The 22,495-nt window shown below is 44.3% G+C and overlaps 1 protein-coding gene across 1 annotated transcript; it reads right to left on the bottom strand.

The window, feature by feature from the left end:
* Positions 1–4,189: 4,189 nt before the first annotated feature.
* On the bottom strand, positions 4,190–21,600 carry PHYH (phytanoyl-CoA 2-hydroxylase). Its single transcript, XM_030832467.3, has 9 exons — positions 21,438–21,600; positions 17,934–17,992; positions 16,836–16,946; positions 16,013–16,181; positions 12,702–12,783; positions 11,125–11,306; positions 8,398–8,547; positions 6,376–6,507; positions 4,190–4,506 (listed from the first exon to the last, which is right to left on the bottom strand). Exons 1-9 carry the CDS (start codon positions 21,510–21,512, stop codon positions 4,453–4,455), a joined length of 1,014 nt encoding a protein of 337 aa, XP_030688327.1. The 5' UTR covers positions 21,513–21,600; the 3' UTR covers positions 4,190–4,452.
* Positions 21,601–22,495: the final 895 nt, after the last annotated feature.

The raw sequence follows: 22,495 nt of genomic DNA, 5'->3' as shown, positions 1-22,495 counted from the left end.
CAGTTGTACATATATATATATATATCTGCTCTTTTTAAGATTCTTTTCCCATATAGATCATTACAGAGTATTGAGAAGAGTTCCCTGTGCTATCCAGTAGGTCCTTGTTAGTTATCTGTTGTATATATAGCAGTGTGTATGTGTCAATCCCAATCTCCCAGTTCATCCCTCCCACCCACTACCCTGCCTTTCCCCCGGTAACCATAAGTTTGTTTTCTACATCAGTGACTCTGTTTCTGTTTTGTAAATAAGTTCATTTGTATTATTTTTTTAGATTCCATATATAAGTGGTATCTGATATTAGTCTTTCTCTGTCTTACTTCACTTAGTATGATAATCTCTAGGTCCATCCATGTTGCTGCAAATGGCATTATGTCATTCTTTTTAATGGCTGGGTCATATTCCATTGTGTGTAAGTACCACATCTTTATCCATTCATCTGTCGATGGACATTTAGGTTGTTTCCATGTCTTGGCTATTGTAAATTATGCTGCTATGAACATTGGGGTTCATGTATCTTTTCGAATTAGTTTTCTCCGGATATATGCCCAGGAGTGGGATTGCTGGATCATATGGTAGTTCTATTTTTAGTTTTTTAAGGAACTTCCATACTGTTTTCCATAATGGTTGTACCAATTTACATTCCCACCAACAGTGTAGGAGGGTAGAGGGACATACTCTCTTACGAAAGAGAAACAGTTACAAAAATGAGGGACTTCCCTGGTGGTCCAATAAGACTCTGCACTTCCACTGCAGGAGGCAGGGGTTCAGTCCCTGGTCAGGGAACTTCGATCCCACATGCTGTGCAGCACAGCCAAAAAAATTGAGAAGTTTGGTGCTTACATTGAATAAGCAATAAATAGCAAGGGTCTCATATGTGAGGGCACTGTGAGCGCTAACAGAGGTGCCCAAAGGAATAGGCAGGACCTTCAAGGGTCTTTACTATCTCTATTCAGGAAGGCAGGGTATTTACAAATGGGAAAACCATACTTTCAGGAAATGTATTAAGTGCCAGGTGGTGGTATGTACTATACATACAGGATGGTTACAAGAGTTGAGTTGAAGGAGAGATTAATTCACGTTGTGTTGGGTTAGTAAGAAAAGATTTTGACAGGTAAATTTGAGATGGTTTGAACCGTTGAGCTGTATTACTAGAATTAGCTTTGGGAAATGTTATCATGTTTTGTTGATGCAATCATAAGCTTTTCAAACTCATTTAACCTGTGGTTTAAAAGGGCAAGCTCAGGGGCTTCCCTGGTGGCACAGTAGTTGAGAGTCTGCCTGCCGATGCAGGGGACGCGGGTTAGTGCTCCGGTCTGGGAAGATCCCACATGCCGCGGAGCGGCTGGGCCCGTGAGCCATGGCCGCTGAGCCTGCGCGTCCGGAACCTGTGCTCCGCAACGGGAGAGGCCACAACAGTGAGAGGCCCGCGAACCGCAAAAAAAAAAAAAAAAAAAAAAAGAGGCGAGCTCCAAGCAGATACCAGGAGAAAGGTTTCTGGTTTTCCTATGATTAGTCCCAAATATAGAAAAAGAGGAGCCTTTCTATTTGTTTTGTTCTGTGCTTTGAGTACCTCATATACTCTTTTTAGATGAGTCTCCGGTGAAATAAACATAAGCCCAGGATAAATCCCCTTCCCCCACTGTGAAGCCAGGCTTTTGTTATCTTCCAGGCTTTTCCTTATTCTGCCAAAATCTAGTGATATTCCTATCCCAGCTCATCAGTTTCCAGCGGACATCGGCTCCCACCTTTCCAGGGGTCCCATAAGCAAAATAAGCAGTCAAGTTCATCCTGCTACTGTCTTCGTTCCATACTTGGGCCTGCTACACGGAGTGAATGTGAAAGCGTGGGTAATCGTTAGTCAAATCCATTTCACCTGCCTCCACTAACCAAGGTCGTTTTAATTGTTGCTATACGATGTTTGCCTGAGTTCTTGTCGCAGAACTTGGAGTCAGCTGTGTCTGCTTGGAGGTGAACTGGTTGAGACCGGATAGGACCACCCACCCTCCAACTGGGCATGCGCGAGTCTCCGTTAAGTGACCTTTTGACATCAGGGGGCTGAAGACACCACCCTGGGTCTGTGCAGAGCGCCTGCCTTTTTGAATGCGCAGAGACCTGAGGCTTAGGCACACCTGCGCAGAATAACAGTGATGACCTGACTGCACCTTTCCCCAGTCACCTTTCCCGCGCTCCCCATGCCTCAGTCCGCCCTGCTGCCTTATCCCATAAACAGCCCAAGCCCCTTGCCTTCCAGGAGGCAGATCTGAGGCTTTGTTCTTCCGTCTCCTCCCTGCTGCAGACCTCGGGTCTCAGCATTTCGGCTTGAAAAACTTTTCTAGAAACTGGTGCAAAACGAACCTGGTTCAGTAACAGATGCTTGGATATTTGTTAGATAACTAGTAGGCAAAAGGGACACGGCTAAGATGGGAAATGTTTCCCAATTGACTAGTTGGAGTTCACTCAAAAATGCACAGGGGGGCTTCCCTGGTGGCGCAGTGGTTAAGAATCCGCCTGCCAATGCAGGGGTCACAGGTTTGAGCCCTGGTCCGGGAAGATCCCACATGCCACGGGGCAACTAAGACCGTGCGCCACAACTACTGAGCCTGTGCTCTAGAGCCTGTGAGCCACAACTACTGAGACCACGTGCCACAACTACTGAAGCCCGTGAGCCTAGAGTCCGTGCTCGGCAACAAAGAGTAGCCCCCGCTCACGGCAACTAGAGAAAGCCCGCGCACAGCTACGAAGACCCAACGCAGCCATAAATAAGCACAAGGGAAGTGACAAATTCTGCTGTCTGGTTTTCCTAATGAAGTCTACTTTTTCACATTTATTTTAAATTCAAAATTAGTTGGGGGCTTCCCTGATGGTGCAGTGGTTGAGAATCTGCCTGCCAATGCAGGGGACACGGGTTCGAGCCCTGGTATGGGAAGATCCCACATGCCGCGGAGCAACTAGGCCCGTGAGCCACAACTACTGAGCCTGCGTGTCTGGAGCCTGTGCTGCACAACAAGAGAGACCGCGATAGTGAGAGGCCCGCACACTGCGATGAAGAGTGGCCCCCACTTGCCACAACTAGAGAAAGCCCTCGCACAGAAACGAAGACCCAACACAGCAAAAATAAATAAATTTTAAAAAGAAAAAAAAAAACCTTTAAAAAAAATTAGTTGGAAAAGTTTATTGCAGAACAGTGCCCCATACATGCTGTTTACACTGGCTTTCCCTATGTACATTTTATTTCCAATTATTCCATAATCCTTAGACGCTGTCAGGGATTCTCATGTCTTCCCCAGTATCTAGCAAGACCTGAGCTTAAACTGGGTGTTCTTACAGAGAAACTGACAAAAACGGTGAAGCTAGATTTAGGAAAACATGTGCATAGCAGAATGACAAAAACGGGGACTCTTTCTTATTAAAGCTTTAACTAGAATTTTTAAGAATAAGGACTGTGGCTCCTTGCTGCCCTCAGCTGGTGTAGAAATACAGTGCTCTATTAAATTCCCCCAGTCCACACCACTCGAAATCCAAATCAAAAGTATCTAACCATATGGTATTTATTTTTCTCTTTCTGACTTACTTCACTCTGTATGACAGACTCTAGGTCCATCCACCTCACTACAAATATCTCAATTTCGTTTCTTTTTATGGCTGAGTAATATTCCATTGTATATATGTGCCACATCTTCTTTATCCATTCATCCGATGATGGACACTTAGGTTGCTTCCATGTCCTGGCTATTGTTATAAAGCAGAAACTAACACACCATTGTAAAGCAATGATACTCCAATAAAGATGTTAAAAAAAAAAAAGTATCTAACCATTTTCCAAGACCTTTGAAAGAGGTTAGATTTCATTCGTAAATGCCCAATATGAATTGGTAGAGAAAGTTACCCTGGTCTTCTCTCTTTAGAGAAAAAGGCTTGGAAAGATCCAGTCTTTAAGGAGGTTGGTTGGGCTGGAGAGGCCATGGAAGGAAATCCCGTGTCAGAACATGAGTCTCCACCCACATTTTTACTCCCTGATGCCCTTCTTTGGCCCTCCAACTAACTGTGCCTCCAATATTCATTGTTCCAGATTTGAAAAGAAATCTCTCACAACACGAAATTGGGAGGTGGTGGGCTTTGCGTTTCAGAACATTAATCCCTGCTTGGGTAAAGAGCTAATTGAATGAAAGAAACTGATCGAACAGACTTCAATTATGCATCACCTTTATTAGTTGCAACCCCAAGTTTTCCTTAAAACAGTAATATTTCACTTCTACTGATTTTATGTCCATTAAAGCCACGCCACCGTGCTGCAGAATTACCTGTATGCAATTAAGTACCAGATCTGTGCACTTTGATTTTGTTAACAAGTGGATAGAAAAGATTACATCATCTCATTGAGAAAAGGTTTTCCTCTGAGACCTTGTTCCATCCTGGTTTTCTTGAAAAGAGTTCGAGCGAAGGGCTATTTCAAAGGTTGATTCTTTCTCCTTTCACGACGCGTGCTCGAAATCTCCAAACATCCTGGAAATAATACCAAACACAGTGACTTTATGGGACACTTTGATTTACCTATTCACCATAAGGCAAAGTAGATTACTAGCATCTACAAGTGGTTAAATACAAAAAAGAAAAAAAAACCATCCACAATGGTCATAACAGTAAATAAAGCACATTCTGAGAGTCCAGTTAATGTCCCTGCCAACATCTAAAATCATGTTTAGTAGCCAAGACAGTGAGTCCCCACTCGTGTCAGTCTTGTTTTACTTGGCGCTCGTGCTGATTACAGGTGTTGGAACTGGCGGTTAAGTCTGGTCACAATACAAACAGTTTAGTACCCAAGCTCCTGCTTTCCTTGGTTATGTTTGCCTGCCCCATTCTGAGCCATGTACCCCTGATTAGATCATTATCATGAAAATGATGTCCTGGGCTACTGGTTTGGGTTTTTTCTTCTTTGTTCCTAATAAAACAACTCAGACTTTCTTGTTTATTTTTGAGCAAACAGCAAGGTATCCTGGGAAGAACGATTTGGGAACTGGACCTGCCTCTGAAATCTCCGTCACTTACGTAATTGAGGGCAATCTCTTGAACTCTTCATTTTCTCATTAAGAACTTGGAGCTATAATGACTGCGCCACTGGGTTTTGGTGAAGAAGAGAAGAAAAGGGATATGAACGTGCTTTTGTACCTGGCAAAGAACTCTATAGCAGAAGTTAGTATTGTTCTTTTAAGTAAAGCCAATGAACTATAGCTGAGAGAGTAACGAAAAATAAATACAGGAACTGATTCATTTAGTACAACTGTGACAGACCTCAGACGTATATACATTTTTTTCCTGCCTTGAAATTCAGGGTGTTGGATGGAAGCTCCAGTTGGCAAAATATGTTGCCTTTGTAGGACATTTAAGTACTGGACAAAGGGAGAAGGACAAGACTTCCAGGATGTGCAAGTGTGAGACCAGAGCATTTTCAGATATGGGATACATTCAGAGATTCCAAAGAGAAAAGGGGTTAAGGGTGGAGGAAGATTTGTGCTCTGGGAAGTTGTTTCAGAAGGTGGTACCCTGCCTTTGGTGAGCAAGGCTCTTCAGAGTACTAGAAGGCCCTGAGTTATCATTACACTCAGCCTATTTGGGGGTCATGTCGCCCCCAGAATAGATGCATTTAGTTATCTAATGCACATTTAACAAGTAGGGTCAGGTTCTTGGTTCAGATGCTAAAATGTACACAATCTACGATGCAAATAAGTTTATTTGCCTTGACTGATAACTTGTTGTCGATCAGCAGCAGCATGGAATGTTCACCAGTTAAAAACAAATAATCTGCAGAGGAGGTGTATTAATTAGGGAAGCATATGGAATACCGTCTTACGCCCGCTATGACAAGCATCAGTGATCTCTCATCTCTGCTGCGTGCAGGCTCTCGTCAAACTCCAGATGCAAACTGACCCAAACAAACACTTGCTTGAGAATTGCTTTCTGGGAGTCTTACTGGAATTCCAAATGCATATATACTCTCTTTACAAACAAAGGAGGCCTATGATTGACAGCCCAAACCTTTAAACTGTGTGCGTTCAGAAGGTAGCCTTGTCCTCCATTTGCTCTCCTCTGAATTTGTTATCTACTTCCTCTCCTACCTGTCCGTTCTGCAACACGACGGCCTGCGTGCCACAGGACAGCCCAGAGACTTACAGAATTCAGGTCTCCCACGCTGGGGAAGCAAGCAGTACCAACAAACTCCACTGCCATTCTCAGGTCTCAGCAATGCTTCCGAAACGAGCTCTAAACCCAAGCATTTTATACTTTCAAATTAAATCAGGTATGAGGATTATTAAGCATCTGAAGAAAAGAAAAAACCAAGATCTTTACCTTGTCATTTCATACAAACGTACATACCTTCAGGCTGACGTCTTTCACTCCATGGATTTTACTGGCTATCTCTAAAACTTCCTCTCCAATGTTTTCTTGACTGGTACCCTTCACATCGATGTAGTGGCAGTTGGCATCCGCAAAATGGCAGGAAATTGCCTGTGCAAAGTGAATCGATTCATGTTACAAAAACAAGAACGAACAAACAAAAAACGCCCCGTTAACACCAGCAACCTAGCAAGGAGGCTTCTTTTAGAAAGTCAGTTCTGTCACTGAGCGTTCGATTTCTAGACTGAACGCTGTTCCCATGTGTCCTGAATCAGTCTCTCGATGGCTCAGCTGCTTTTTTTTCCACCCAGCTAAAGGCTAATTGAGAATTTACATGACGTTTTTCACTAGCTGTGTTATTTATTTTCCAAAGGTATATACGGGGCAGGGAACAGAATTAAGTAAGTAAGAAGTCTTTAACTTTTTAGCATTTGATTTTTCTAATGAGTGGATACTGCCAAGTCCTACAGAGGAATGTATTGCAGGGTTTCTCATCACCTCAGTTACAGAAGTTACTCAGTTAAGTTTGTAATGAGTTGGTATTTCAATGGCCACAGATGATGGGGTGAAAAAACTGAAAAGACCTTGCAAAGGAAATAATAGGCAGACACCCCTCTTGAATCAGAAGGATGTTTAAAGTTTGATCGCATTCACATACAATACCCACCTCGTTTCCTTTTGAAGGTAGGATGGAAGTTCCTTGGTTCTCCCCATTCTTGAAGGAGTTATAAACAGATCTAACTTGCAAGGCGGTAGTTAAAACTCACCTTCCTTGTCACAGGTTAGTTGTCTTAGGGTGACTGCACCCATCAGAAGAGCTTCCTACTTTGCCCCAAATATCAAATTTCGAGGCAGTTGAGTCACAAACTTTATTTCCCATGGAAGCCCTAGTGCCATACCAAGCCATACTGGAGCCTGAGGCAACAGGGAAAAATTGTACAGTCCTACCTGTACCCTTTTATGTATTTTTTAATGGTTAATACTTCCCCAAACATTAAAGCAGTTAAAAAATATTGAAAAATTATAAAGTCGGTATATTAAAACACATTATTTCCAGTGTAGTGCCTGTACCCCTTTGCACAGCTCTGAGGGTCACGGTAGTGGAGGGTCTGACCTCGTCTTTAAAATTCTGGCGTTGTGCTCACCATGGATTTTTTGGCATTAATTTTGATTTTTAAAACTACTACATTAAAATATTATGTAACTGGACTGTGGAGTGTTTTGGGTACCCCTGAGGGGAGTGCCTTCTTCCCTCATGCCCATCCCTCACCAGGCTCATGGAGCCTGCTGGATATTTGAATGAATGGAAGATGAAATCTGACAACTAACCCCCAGCCTCAGGGAGACACAAGGGCTTGTTGTGACAGACTGGAAAACTTCCCTCGGCCCCAGAGAAGCCCCTAATATTTAGTATAAACAGCCATGTCATCATAGGGAAATGGGAGCCCATAGTATCGTCAGATCTGCGGAATCTTAGAGAGGCAAGGAATCTGGGAATTTATGAGAAATTATGTCAATTTTTAATGTAAGCACTGAAATCATGAAATTGAAAACACTGAGGCTAAGGGGTGAAAAACATGGCCATATCTGATTTCCGGGAGGCCAATTCAGACCTTCCTTTGCGATCAATAATATTTTCCCCAGTAGCAATAATATTACAAACGTTCCTCTTATATGAGCTGTACACATCCCAGATGTTCTTATTTGGTATGTCTGCCTTTGTTTTTGCCTCTGAAACCATACGCTAGCAGCTTCCAATTAAGTAAACTCTCACTCTGAAGCAATTCCATGAATGTTCAGTAGGCTGGGATCCTGAGGTCACCTGGCTCCTTGCTGCTGTGAGCAAGAAAGCGTGACGGAGGCAAATATATTTCCTGCTAAATAAACCAGACTAAAGGGCAGTTTAGTTAAAAGTCACAAATCCTTTAACTTTGAATATATCATGGCACTTTTGTTCCTAACCCGTTCATCTTCAGAAAGAGCTGTGATGTGAATGCATACCTTCCGGAATCCTTGACTTTTGTTCCGACCAGATCCATGGATGAGCAAAGGATGAAAGAAAACGGTGTCTCCTTTCTCCATCAGGAGGTGCACCCGGTCATTATTTTTGTCATAGTCCTGGATCCCGTGGAACATGATGTTAACCCCTCCCTAAAACACGAGAGAAGCCAAGTCCAGATGTGAGGAAGCCACTAATTAAGACCCTATCAATGACTCATCAGGAAAAAACAAAGCTTCTCTAAGTTCTTCCAAGAGAAACAGATAAATAAATTAGATTTAAAAAAACCAAAAAACCTTACATATACCAAAGCTTCTCAGATGACTGGTTTTAAGAAAGCCACATGTTGATGCTAAAATTTTGGACTTTTTAGACCGGATGAAAAATTTGGAATTTCCACCTACCCTTCATTACTGAATTATAAATGAAGATCTAGATCAGCTTTGCATTTTGTGGTAATGCAGGAGACCAGCTTTCCAGGTTAACCCATAATCATTCTTTCCCACCTGGAACTTGGCATAAATCATTCTTCTGTTACTCAGGAGCATCTCTGAGAAGCTAACTATTCTCCCAGACTAGGGGAGAGAAAATACTCAGTTTTTCTGGGCTGAAAAACCACTCATGTCACGTGCAGAGTAAAGAAAGAATAGTAAATTATAACATTATGGGGACTTCCCTGGTGGCGCAGTGGTTAATAATCCGCCTGCCAATGCAGGGGACGCAGGTTCCATCCCTGGTCCGAGAAGATCCCACACGCCACAGAGCATCTAAGCCCGTGCGCCACAACTGCTGAGCCTGTGCTCTAGAGCCCGTGCGCCACAACTCCTGAAGCCCGCGAGCCTACAGCCCGTGCTCCGCAACAAGAAAAGCCACTGCAATGACAAGCCCGCGCACCGCAACGAAGAGTAGGCCCCGCTCGCTGCAACTAGAGAAAGCCCACGTGCAGTAACGAAGACCCAATGCAGCCAAAAATAAATAAATAAAATAAAGAATAATTTAAAAAAATAATAAAATAAATAAAACATTGTGTTTGTTTATAACTATTTTCAAAGTTAGTCACTGTATTAGGTAATGGTTATGTCTTTATGGAAGAAGCTAAAACGAGAAGTGACAAAGTTTGCAAACCTTTATGGGTCTTTGGAGGGTAGCATCCCATTTCCTTTCCTAAGACTATCCCAAATACAAATTCCTTTTGGGGAATGACTACTTTCGTACTGCACTGTATTGGGACTTTGACCCAGTGAGCTTCTCTCCGTGCACAGGGTTGATATGTAACCAAGATAAGCTAATCTGACCTCCCACCGAGGCCGCTTTGAATCTGAGCAGAGGATCGAAGAGACCGGATGTAGTCAGGGTCCACTGCCCATGCCAGGTACCCCACCCAACTGTTCCCGCCGAGCAAGGACTTCCGCTTTCCTTCCCCATCCCCCAACCCCCAGAGCTGGCCAGCTTTCCCACCGATTCTGCCTGCCCCTGCAGCCCTCCAAAACATTCCCTTCGGCTGAAGTCAGTGAAAACCCACTTCTGTTGCTTGCACCAACCTTTCCTAAACCTCAACTTAATCGACGAATTTCAGATTTTTTATCAGAATCTAGACTCAAATATTTTCACTTAGCACTAATCCTCAGTGCAAGAATTCTAACTAGGGGCTTCCCTGGTGGCTCAGTGGTTAGGAATCCGCCTGCCAATGCAGGGGACACAGGTTCGATCCCTGGTCCGGGAAGATCCCACATGCGGAGCAACTAAGCCCATGCACCACAACTACTGAGCCTACGCTCTAGAGCCCGCGTGCCACAACTACTGAAGCCCACGCACCTAGAGCCCGCGCTCCGCAACAAGAGAAGACACTGCAGTGAGAAGCCTGCACACTGCAGCGAAGAGTAGCTCCCACTCGCCACAACTAGAGAAAGCCCGTGTGCAGCAACAAAGACCCAGTGCAGCCAAAAATAAAATTAATTAATATTTTTAGAAAAGAAGAATTCTCACTAGTTGGCACAGAAGTCCTGAGAGCCATATTCTTTACATCCCACAGAACCGTGTCCATTCTGTCTGCCTTAACAACAGGTGCTCTTCCCACCTTGATCATCATTATGGGATTTTTGAGACATTGCCTTATACCTAAAATGCTAAGAGTCTCCTCTCTGGTTTCTCTGCCTCTGGACTCTTATACCTGCAGTACATTCTGTGCCAGACCACAAGGTTATCGCCTTGAAGAACCAATCTGACCTCATCATTCATGGACCCCAAAGCATTAAACAGTCCTCCAGCATCATCAGCTGAATGGATAAACCATGAACAGCCTCGCAACAGGATACCACTCAGTCCTCCCCAGAGCCTCTCTCTGCCCGTCTGTTCAGCTGGAAGGAGATGATCCCACTTCTTTACTGCGAGACCCACCAATCAGGGTGTAAGACTCATGTGGCACTTGGCACACACATCTGGTGTTGCCGCTTTGTGTCTTACCTCTGCACTTAGGCTTCATAATCTCAGATCTTTTATAGCATCACCAAAGTTCCCCACTTTGGTTGGCTTTCAAGCACTTGTTGAAAGAACAAAGACAATCATTTTATCTGACATCCTTGAATTTTCCCTGATTCTTATTCTAAATCCTAGAACAATGTTTTGCTAAGAAAGGAAATGTCATCTTATTGGCAAAGCTCCTTATGTATACTGATGTGAAATCGAAACAACAAAAGATTCTGATCAAGACAGCCTCCAGGCAGACTTACCTCCCACTGGGGATAATCGTGTGTCTTCAAGGGGCCTCTGTGTGTCCCTGGGAGCACAACCAGACAGCCGTTGTCCCGGTCGATGTGCTCCATGGCTGTCCAGGCACAAACGATGCTATTGCTGGGCCTGAAGGGGAAATAGTGCAGATCCTGGTGCAAGGGGTGACGGGATGTCTTCTTGCCTAAAACAAAACCTGCTGTTAAAATAAGTAAACTCAAGTCTCAGAATTCTTCTCCTCTGCCTGAAAAACCAGAACAATGACCTATCCCTGCAAAAGCAAACAGATGAAACAATGCTAAAGAAAACCAGCCTCAACAGATAAGCACCAAATTGCAACACTGAATCAGCACAGTGACTGTCTTTTTTTTTTTTTGGCCATGACGCGAAGCATGAGGGATCTTAGTTCCCCAACCAGGGATTGAACCCATGCCCCTTGCAGTGGAAGCATGGAATCCTAAGTGCCGGACCACCAGAGAATTCCCATCAGCACAGTAACTCTGGATCCTGTCATTCTTTCTGGGCTTCTGGTAGCCAAGGACTACTTTACACTATTTTCTAGCATGCTGTACGTATGTCATCACCTCTGTTGTGCTTTATTCCTTCCTAACTCTGGTTTGGGCACAGAGCTTAGTATTCCCAAAAAAAGGCTGATTAATTAAAGAGAGTGGTCAAATCTGAGGTCCTCTGATAGCCTTCAAAGTGCCTGGTACAAAAAAATATATCGTTAATTAACTAACTAAATAAATAAAAGGCCTCTCAGAGGTTTCCCCACCAAACTAGAAGCATTTGGTGTACAATCAATGTGGATTATCAGAGATACTAGGCCCATGTTTACATTTTTCCCTAGTTTTGCCCTCTGAACGTGGTTCCCCCAGGCCACCGGATCTCTCCAGGCAAGACACCCAAGGAGGGAAAGACTTGATGTTAAACTACAGACCTGTCACATAAACCTCTCCCAGCCATCAGGAGGAAGACAAAGTAGAAAAGGATCCAGAATCTCTAGTGGCCGATTTACTACCGCTGGTACAGCTGAATTTCTCAGTGTGGCCAAGAGCCATCTGCATTAGCATCTCTGGGTATGGTTAATAAAAATGCAGATTCCTGGGTTCTGTTTTCTGAATCAGTCTCTCTAGGAGGGAGGTCTTAGAAGCTACATTTTAGCAAGCACAGGAAATTTTAAGAATAACTGTGGTATATGATTTATAAGAATAGTTTTAACTTTGGTAGTAATAGTAATGGCTTTAGATCAGGAAGGCAAAGTCCACACTCTCATGCATGGGTGAGACTGCTAACAAGGCTGAGAGACGTTGAATAACAGCCTCTGGGGTGTAGGGACAGTCGTGTTTACTGAACTGCATCTTTCAGAAGCCAGTTGTGTAAAAACCCAGCGATAACCCTATACTTCAATGTTTTTATGATGTAAGCTATCTTAAGACTTAAATAAAAGTACATATATTCATTGATGCGAAGTTTAGCAGTTGTACACATTGCTATTAGTTAGGACATCAACCTTATGTACTTAAACACTTTTTTTGTTGTTGTTGTTGCTTCTACTTTACAAATAAGAGCTCTTTACCAGAATCTGGAGGTTTGTTTATCAGCATCGTATGCATGGCCATAATATTGGGTCCGGTGAAGCACTCCACATATTTCAGAATCTAAGGGAGAGGGGGAAGAAAGTTCGTGAGAAATCAGATACACAGGCAGGTGGCACAAAGTACATCTGTCTATACAAGAACTCAGATGGCAACTGTTTAAAACAATCAATTGATGTTTCACAACCTTGCAAACAAACCATGGAAAAGTCAGCAACTGGAAATCATTGGAAATTTACAACACTCTGAACTAAACAGGCTTTTTGGAGCCAGCTGGAAACTCGTGTACTTCTTCTACAAGAGAGACGTGAGTTTCTGTGAGACACCAACTGCAAAGGGCAGGAATGCCCTTCTTTCCACCAAAGCTGTTGGCAGTTGCCCAGTGAGAAGGCAGCTTCCTTTTCCTTCACGGAGACTCTTCGTAAGAAGGGACCACGAAAGGCCCCGACAGGTTTGCCGCTGTCATGAGTAACCCCGAGGGCAGGAGAACAGGGGCCTGGAGACCACTTCACAATCAGCATGGCCATTAATTCAACAACTCCCTCCTAAGGTCTCTGAACCAGGCAGAGTGACAGCAAATAGGGACACAACAGTGAACAAGATAAGCGGGTCCCTGCCCCAAAGGAGTTTATATGCTGGTGGGAAAAAAGGTGTTAAACACATAATGACGTGGGCCGATGTGGTTGAGACCCACGCTCCGAGGAATAAGCTGCAATGGAAGCAAGTGACAGGGAGGACCACCTCCTGCATCAGACCCACTAGAAAGGGGTAAAAAGCAGAAAGGACTCAACACTGCATGCCTCCTACCTGCCAGGGGCTTTCTATATATTGACACATCAGCTCGGTTAAGCCTCACAATAGTCCCTGAAAATTAATGCCCCCATTCATTAATAATACTTTGAAACGAATGCCCCACACGAATGAGATGCCTAAGTTTGCAGAGCCAGTTAAATGAAGATGGTATTCAAACTCCCTTTCTGTCTGCCTCCAAAAAACGAGGCACAGTCTACGGCTTTCTCTCTATTTGATCTCTTGTGTATAAGGAAAATCGGCAGTTTGAGTATGAAACACTTGAAATGTTACAAAAATCTCAGGAGTCAGGCCTCATGCTTGTTTTTTTAATAAGAAGTTTGTTTTTGTCTTTTTTTTTTTTCTGGTATTCACTTAGGCTGCGATTTTCTAAACCTTCGTCATTCAAGAGCCATCCTCGCCGTTTCTGTCCTGCTTTGCAGAATTTCCCAATATATTTAGCCAATATTCTCCCTCAATTAAATTAACTCACTTCTTTTACTTAGTTTTTTTTCTTTTTTAAAATATTTATTTATTTATTTTTTGGCTGCGTTGGGTCTTCGTTGCTGTGCGCAGGCTTTCTCTAGTTGCGGCGAGCGAGGGCTACTCTTTGTTGCGGTGAGCGGGCTTCCCATTGCGGGGACTTCTCTTGTTGCGGAGCACGGGCTCTAGGCACACGGGCTTCAGTAGTTGTGGCACACAGGCTCAGTAGTTGTGGCACACGGGCTTAGTTGCTCTGCGGCATATGGGATCTTCCCAGACCAGGGCTCAAGCCCGTGTCCCCTGCATTGGCAGGTGGGTTCTTAACCACTGCGCCACCAGGGAAGTCCCTCTTTTACTTAGTTTTATCTTGATTAATAATATTCCTGAAATCATGGATTTGAGGTGCTGGTTCATTTTTCCAATACATATTAAAATAAATACCCAGCTATTAAAAGAATGCCTACCTCCCTAAAATCATTGCATGAACCACCAGATACGTGGTTCACATGTTGCAGAGGTAGGAAATCTGAAAGTCCCGATAGAGCTTCATCTACTACATGTTGCCTGTGATCTCCAGCTTTTTATCCTCGATCCACCCACACAACTTCCATTTCTATAACAGGACTTGAGGTTGGGAAGCATGCATGGCTCAGAGGGGCCACTTCTCCTCCCACCCCCAACCCAAGGGGCCCGACATCCCAGGTGGCTCAGCTGTACAGTCTTTCTTCACGAATCAGATTTTTTTAACAGCACTTGAGATTATAGTTTCTAGTGAGTACTTTGTGCCAAGTGTCCTTTCAAACCATTCTAAATAAATGGTCATAAACTGTAGTACATTTATGCAATGGAATACTATGCAATAGTTTACAAAGTATAACGTAGATCCAGAGATACTAATATGGAAAGATGTCTCAGATCTACTGCAAGTGGAAGAACAAAGTGACAACCAGTACGTTCCCTGTCACACAAAAGGTGGGGTTATACAGATATGCTTGAGTATACCTGAAATAATTCTAGATGAATACATAAAAAAACTGAACAGTGAGTGGTGCTGGGGGTGGGAGAATTCACTTTTCATTTCATGTCCTTCCATACTATTTGGATATTTTTATAAATATGAACTACTCTTAAAGAATAATTTTTAAAAAACTAGTTTACATTTATTTGTTTGCTTTGTTTTTGGCTGCGTTGGGTCTTGGTTGCTGGGCACAGGCTTTCTCTAGTTGCGGTGAGCAGGGGCTACTCTTAGTTGCAATGCATGGGATTCTCATTGCGGTGCCTTCTCTTGTTGCAGAGCACAGGCTCTAGGCGCGTGGGCTTCAGTAGTCGTGGCTCGGGCTTCAGCAGTTGTGGCTCTCAGGCTCAGTAGTTGTGGCGCACGGGCTTAGTTGCTCTGCGGCATGTGGGATCTTCCCGGACCAGGGCTCAAACCCATGTCCCCTGCGTTGGCAGGTGGATTCTTAACCACTGCGCCACCAGGGAGGCCCTAGTTTACATTTAAAAACAAACTCACACCTCTACTGACCAGATCATAAAACAAAATGAAAAAATAAATGGATATTACAGTAAATAGCCTCAGCATTGTCACCCCTGTGGAAGTGCCTGTATGAAGTGTGAGAAAGGCTCTCTTGCTCTCTCTTACCACAGAATTCCTGCCCTCCTTCACCAGAAATAATTAGCAAAAGCAGGATTTCTCAGTCTTGGCACTACTGACATTTTGGGCTGGATAATTCTTTGTTTGCGGGAAGGGGCTCTTCTGTGCATGATAGCATCCCTGGGCCCAAGTAGCAGCATCCCTGACCTCCACCCATTAGAAGCCAACAGGACACCATTCCTCCTGCCTGACAAGCAAACACGTCTCCAGACATTGCCAAATGTCCATCTCTGATTGAGAACCACCACTCTAGGACCCCAGTAGAAAAGGGCTAGATGAAGTAAAAAATAATAATAATATTTCAGAGGCAGGCATGCAGATGGGCAATTAGCTTAAAGAGAAAGAGAACACAAGAAGGCCTTGAACCTCAGGGAGGGTGCAGTATCTGAAGAGTTCCTTATCTTCTTGGAAATCTTGGACCTTGGTGATCACTTTGTCACTTGGCACATACTCTGATTTTGCAATGGTCACATCTCTCATCACCATCAGTCCCAGTGGTTTCACCTCCATTCTGCAGATTCTTTCAAACTCATCCCTAGAAAATTCAATTGGTAAATGATGTCATTACCGCAGGCTCCAAGCACCTCCCTGGCCTTGTTCTGTGGAAAGACTCGAAGGTTTGGGGGTGTTTTTTCTGCACCAAGTTGGCCTCTAGCCCCAGGTTGGCCTCTAGCCCCAGGTTGAATAGTTCTGATGGGAGGAAGGAGAAAATGGCCAACTCAGAAGTGCCTGCCTCCTAACTGTGAGGCTGAAACTTGCTCCCAGAGTTCAAATATTCCTTAGCTTGGCAGACCAGTAGGGAAATATTTGTGAGTTGGTTTCATCTGAATGAAAGAGCAAACACCTCCCTAGCACTACAATAAGCCAGGCCCTGTTTAAAGTATTCTCTCTCTATTTTACCTATTTAGTCCTAAAAACAACTCTAGGACATAAGTACTGTTATTTCCCCTGTTTTGCAGATATGGAAACAGGCACGGAAAGGTTAAGGAATTGGCTCATACACACAATGTTAAGCGACGGGGCTAAGATTAAAGCCAGCCACCCTGGCTCGAGCCCAGGTTCTAACAAACCACTTCCTAACAAACCCAATCCCTGAAAAATATCTACAGACACAAGCTAATCTTACTCATATTCCCACTATACACATATAATACATATTTCTGTTATATAACAAATAGTGTTACTGTACCTAAAATATTGAATATCAGCATCAGACACCAAATTTTTAATGACAAGAAATCCATTTTCTTCATAAAATTTTCTCTGTTCTAGGCTTAGAATATTATTATCCCGAGTATACCTAAAGGAGAAAAAAATCTCAAGTAAGTCCAATTTAAAAATCACAACCTAACAATATGTATCAAGAACCTGAGAAATGTATGTACTCTTCCACTAAGCATTTTTATTTCTAAGACTTTAAAGAAATAGTCTGAAAATAATGTTAAAGCTTTAGATCCAAAGCATTAATTACTGTCACCAAGAAATGGAGGAGTAATTAACTAATCATATTATATCCATTCAATGGGACGTGACTCAAGCATTAAAAATAAAGAGCATATAATAGCATGGACAATGCCTATTAAATTAAAATATGACAACGATGTAAAACCAAGGCACGACTTCTTTAAAAAAAAGACTATAAGGAAGTACAAAAAAAATTTTTACTAGTGATTGCCTTTATGTAATGGCATTACGGATGAGGTTTTTTTAATTCCTTCTATTTCTCTGATTTTAAAATTTATTCTGTAATGAATATGGTTTTTCAGATGGGAAACTAATATATTTTATGTTTTAAATTGTCTAGTTCGTGCATTCACAGAAGAAATCAAAGTAACAAAAATCTGAATAAGTGTACAGCGCACACACACAAACTCAGATCACCCTGTCCATTACTCTGGTTTGGAACTGTGACCCTATGAGAATATTCCACGGAGATCAATGTTTTCCACTTCAAAGGTGATTTTAAGACAAACCAAAGATGCTAGCTAATACATCAGACTAACCAAACGACAGGCTAATTTAAATGAGATATACGATGCCTGAATTTTACAAAATAAGATTATGCACTTTCTCACATTTTTCCCCCTTTCTGAATTTTAAAATACATATAGAAAAAGTCAGGGTCTTCAAAATTTTCCATGATCGTTAGAACAAATCCTGGAAATGGAGGATTTGTATAATGCATTCTTATCGGGCAACATGTATTTTAAATCCTAGTTACCACTAGAAAAAAAAAAAAACCTTTATATACATTGTATGGTTAAAAATTAAAATTAGATCTACTCACTGGAATTGTTGAGGATGGAAGCCGGCAGGAGAAACAGTCCCTGAAGTGTGGTGCGCTATCTAGGATGTGAATTAAGGCAAATGAAGTAAAGTTTAGGTGTCAACCTTTTCTAGAACCGGTCTGCCCTGGATTGGTTTTCACAAGGGAAGACGGGCTCTAAGTAGTCACCAAGCAAACTGATGACACACGTAAGCTCTGATGCGCTGCTGCTTACCTCATTTCATTTCACAATAGCCTGAGGAGGTGGCTGCAAGCCAGGAGCTTTACTATTCCTGTTGCATAGAGAAGGAACCCTAGGCTGGGAGAGCTCAGTAACTAGTCCAAGGTCACCGAGCAGAAAACAGCTGAGCCAAGGCTTCCACACGGTTTTCAGAGTTTCCATCCGTTTCATTCCCCCGGCTATTTCTCCCACCGAACTACTGAACAAATAAAAATGGAAAGGCTCTATTCTAGAAATAAGGAGAAACCTGTGCTATTCAAAAGAGGAACTTAACTTAGTAGGAGTCTAGTCCAAAATATTAGCAATATTGGCTGGTCATTAGAAAAAAAAAGTGTACCTTTATAGAAAATGTTTGCCAACCCTGGCTCAAGACTAGGAGCTGTTGGGACTTCACTGGTGGTGCAGTGGTTAAGAATCCACCTGCCAATGCAGGGGACATGGGTTCGATCCCTGGTCCGGGAAGATCCCGCATGCCGCGGAGCAACTAAGCCCGTGCGCCACAACTACTGAGCCTGCGCTCTAGGGCCCACGAGCCACAACTACTGAGCCCCCGTGCCACAACTACTGAAGCCCGTGTGTCTAGAGCCCATGCTCCGCAACAAGATAAGCCACTGCCTTGAGAAGCCTGCGCACCATAATGAAAGAGTAGACCCCGCTCGCCGCAGCTAGAGAAAGACCACGCACAGCAACGAAGACCCAAAGCAGCCCAAAATAAATAAATTATAAAAGAAACAAAACTGAGTTATTTGTAGTGAGGTGGATGGCCCTAGAGTCTGTCATACAGAGTGAAGTAAGTCAGAGAGAGATAAACAGATATCATATGCTAACACATATATATGGAATCTAAAAAAGAAAATGGTTCTGATGAACCTAGGGGCAGGACAGGAATAAAGATGCAGATGTAGAGAATGGACCTGAGGACACGGGTAGGGGCAAGTGTAAGCTGGGATAAAGTGAGAGAGTAGCATGGACATATATACACTACCAAATGTAAAATAGCTAGTGGGAAGCAGCCGCATAGTGCAGGGAGATCAGCTCAGTGCTTTGTGACCACCTAGAGGGCTGGGATAGGGAGGGTGGGAGGGAGACACGACAGGGAGGAGAAATGGGGATATATGTATATGTATAGCTGATTCACTTCGTTATACAGCAGACACTAACACACCACTGTAGAACAATTATACTCCAGTAAAGATGTTAAAAAAAAAGACAGCCCAAAGAACAGGAAAAAATGTTTGCAATCATATATCTGATAGGGGACGTGTATCTAGAATATAATAAAGAACTATTACAACTCAATAATAAAAAGATAAATAGCCCAATTAAAATTTGACGAAGGAGGGACTTCCCTGGAGGTCCAGTGGTCAAGACTCCATGCTCCCAATGCAGAGGGCACAGATTCGATCCCTGGTTGGGAACTAAGATCCCGCATGCTGCACAGCACAGCCAAAAAAAAAAAAAAAAAAAGAAACACTAGTTGCCTTAGATTTAAGATTTGCAGCAATACAGCCTTTCACAGGCCTCTGAATTACCTATGGTGTCTCAAAAGAAAAAAAAAAGTCTATAAAATAAACAGTGACTCCAAGAAAAATATGATCCACGTAGCAGAGTATCATTTTAAATATCTTACAGAACTAGAAATTCCTTTTTGTTTTCTATCCAGTAATCACAGATGACTGACTTAGCATCTTGGTTTTTTTCTTCTCATTTTTTTCATTGTTTCTTTAGCTTAAAGAGTTACTTTCAGAATGTCACTTCTCTTAAACATGTTATCCTTTTTGAATGATGTCTTTATATAACTGGGGACAATATAATAGTCAAGGAGATGGGAATTCCCTGGAGGTCCAACAGCGGAGGGCCCAGGTTCAATTACTGGTCGGGGAACTAAGATCCCACAAACCACGCGGTGAGGCCAAAAAGAAAACGTCAAGGAGGGGCTTCCCTGGTGGCGCAGTGGTTGAGAGTCTGCCTGCCAACGCTACGGGATACGGGTTCGTGCCCCGGTCCGGGAAGATCCCACATGCCGCGGAGCGGCTGGGCCCGTGAGCCACGGCCGCTGAGCCTGCGCGTCCAGAGCCTGTGCTCCGCAACGGGAGAGGCCACGGCAGTGAGAGGCCCGCATACCGCAAAAAAAATAATAGTAAATAAAATAAAATGTATCAGAAACAAGTGCAAACAGATCGCTGGGCCCCATGCCCAGGTATTTTGATACCACAGGTCTGAGATGAGCCTGAGTATCTGCGTTTTTAACAATTGCCCAGGTGACGCTGATACTGCTGGTCCGGGGACTGCACTTTGACAACCACTGCTTCCCTTAAATGACCTTGGTCAGGAGTTTTCATCTCCCCTAGCCTCGACTGTTTTCTCAACTGTAAAATGAGATTACAGAGTCACCTGGGTTCCCTTCATCAGTTTGTGGATGAAATTTTAAATTTACAACGGTTCCGATTCATCAAGGCTTGGAATTCAGCAGAGAGAGCAATAGTGAAAGTAAAAGAAACAGCCAGTAAGATCGTTTTAGGAAAGATTTCAGGATCCTAAATATAGCAGAACAGGCCACAAGGGAAAAAAATCCCAGGCCCAGTTTTCTGCGGAGCTTCCAAAGGTTCGCGCTGAACGAGAACACTTAAACTGAGCAGGCAAAAACAATTCTATAAAGCTACTTGACTTCTATTTCACAGTGACATCTCTCTGGATCCAACGCCCGTAGCGCATACATGCTCTCGGGGATTAACTTCTCAAGGCCTGACCAGGAGGGGACACAGGGCACCCAGCCCTTCTCCAGGAGACAGTGTTAGCTCCACGGGGCTCCCCTGGAGAAGCAAGAGCTGCTCCGCCCTGAGAGGGCTCCGCGGCTCCTCCAGGTAGCTCTGCGCCCCTGTTTACGGTCTCGGTCTCTGGGCAGCCGCGGCCATCAGGCGCGGCCAAGTGCAGAAAGCGACAAGGTAGCAGAGAGCAGGCCCGCTCGGTAACGACTTCCCCCCCGCCCCCCCGCCCCCAAAGCCGGGGAACAGAAGCCCTGAGGGCCCGGACGGCTGCAGCGACGCCACTCCAGTCGCTGGGGCCAGCAGTCCCGGGCCTACCGGGCGGGCCGGTCCCCTCTGGGGCATTGGGGACCACCGGCTCCTGGGGTCGCACCTATCCTCGCCCCCAGGGCCCGGAAGAGACGTGACCATTCACGGGGACAGGCGGCGCGGAGCAAGGAAGAGCCGGCGCGGCGGCTGTGTGATGCGCCCTGATAGCCACCACCCTTCCAGCTCGAGACCCCCGCACCCAAAGGATACGACGGCCCCCGCCGAGCGGCCGCCGAGGTGTCGCAGCAAGACGCGCAGGCGGGCGGAGGCGCGATCCTCGTCCATGGCATCGGGCGGGGGGACAGCCGGTGGCCCGGCCTGGGCCGCACTTAACTCCGCGGGCGACCCCGCCTCCGCGCGGCGGGCGGGGCTTGGCACGGAAGCAGCTCAACCCGGGCCGCGGGGCTCGGGGAAGCGCCGCCTCCGGGGAGCGGCTTAGGGCGCTACGCGCAGCTTCACATGGCGACCACAGCGTGGGGTCGCTGCCTGCGCACCTTGCTTCTAGCGGATCGCAGAGGTCATCTTTGTCGCACAGAGCAGGAAGCTAGTCCCCAAGGGCTCGGTCACTAGGGTAAGATCAACCAGGAGGAAATCCAGCCAGAACATAACATGCTTAATGGCATAGTTTCCACTTATTTTATGCTGTATGACTGATCCTTCCACTAAACTGCTGAAGGAATAAAAATTCAAATGTTCAGCCCTAGAAGCAACATGTGCTTTCCAAAAGAGACCTTTAATTTAGTGGGAATCCAGTCCGAAATACTAGAAACAGTTTGGTCATTTTAAAAAAGTGTAATAAATGATTCTATGAAATGTCTAAACCACTGTCTAGTATAACATTTTTTATTTTTATTTTTTTGGCGGGCCACGCAGCATGTGGGATATTAATTCCCCGACCGGGGATGGAACCCCTGCCCCCTGCAATGGAAGCGCGGTGGGTCCTAACCACTGGACTGCCAGGGAATTCCCTAATTTTAAATTTAGTAAAGAACCAGAATTTTTTTTTCCCCCCAATGGGATGAGTTTGGGGATGAGTGTGTGAAACCATCACCACCATCAAGGACATAAACATCCATCGCCTCTCAGTTTCCTCCCACACTGTTTATCTCATTTGTGTGTGTGTGTGTGTGTGTGCGTGTGCGTGTGTGTGTATGTGTGGTAAGAGCACAACACAAGATCTACACTTCTAGCAAATGTTAAGTATAGGATGAAGCATTTTTAGCTACAGGCACTATGCTGTATTGCAGATCTCCAGAACTGTTTTCTCT

This window comes from Globicephala melas, chromosome 2 (genome assembly GCF_963455315.2).
Source record: "Globicephala melas chromosome 2, mGloMel1.2, whole genome shotgun sequence".
Lineage (NCBI taxonomy): Eukaryota > Metazoa > Chordata > Mammalia > Artiodactyla > Delphinidae > Globicephala > Globicephala melas.
The sequence above is the reverse complement of the archived record's forward strand: the minus strand, read 5'-3'. Positions and strand labels throughout refer to the sequence as shown.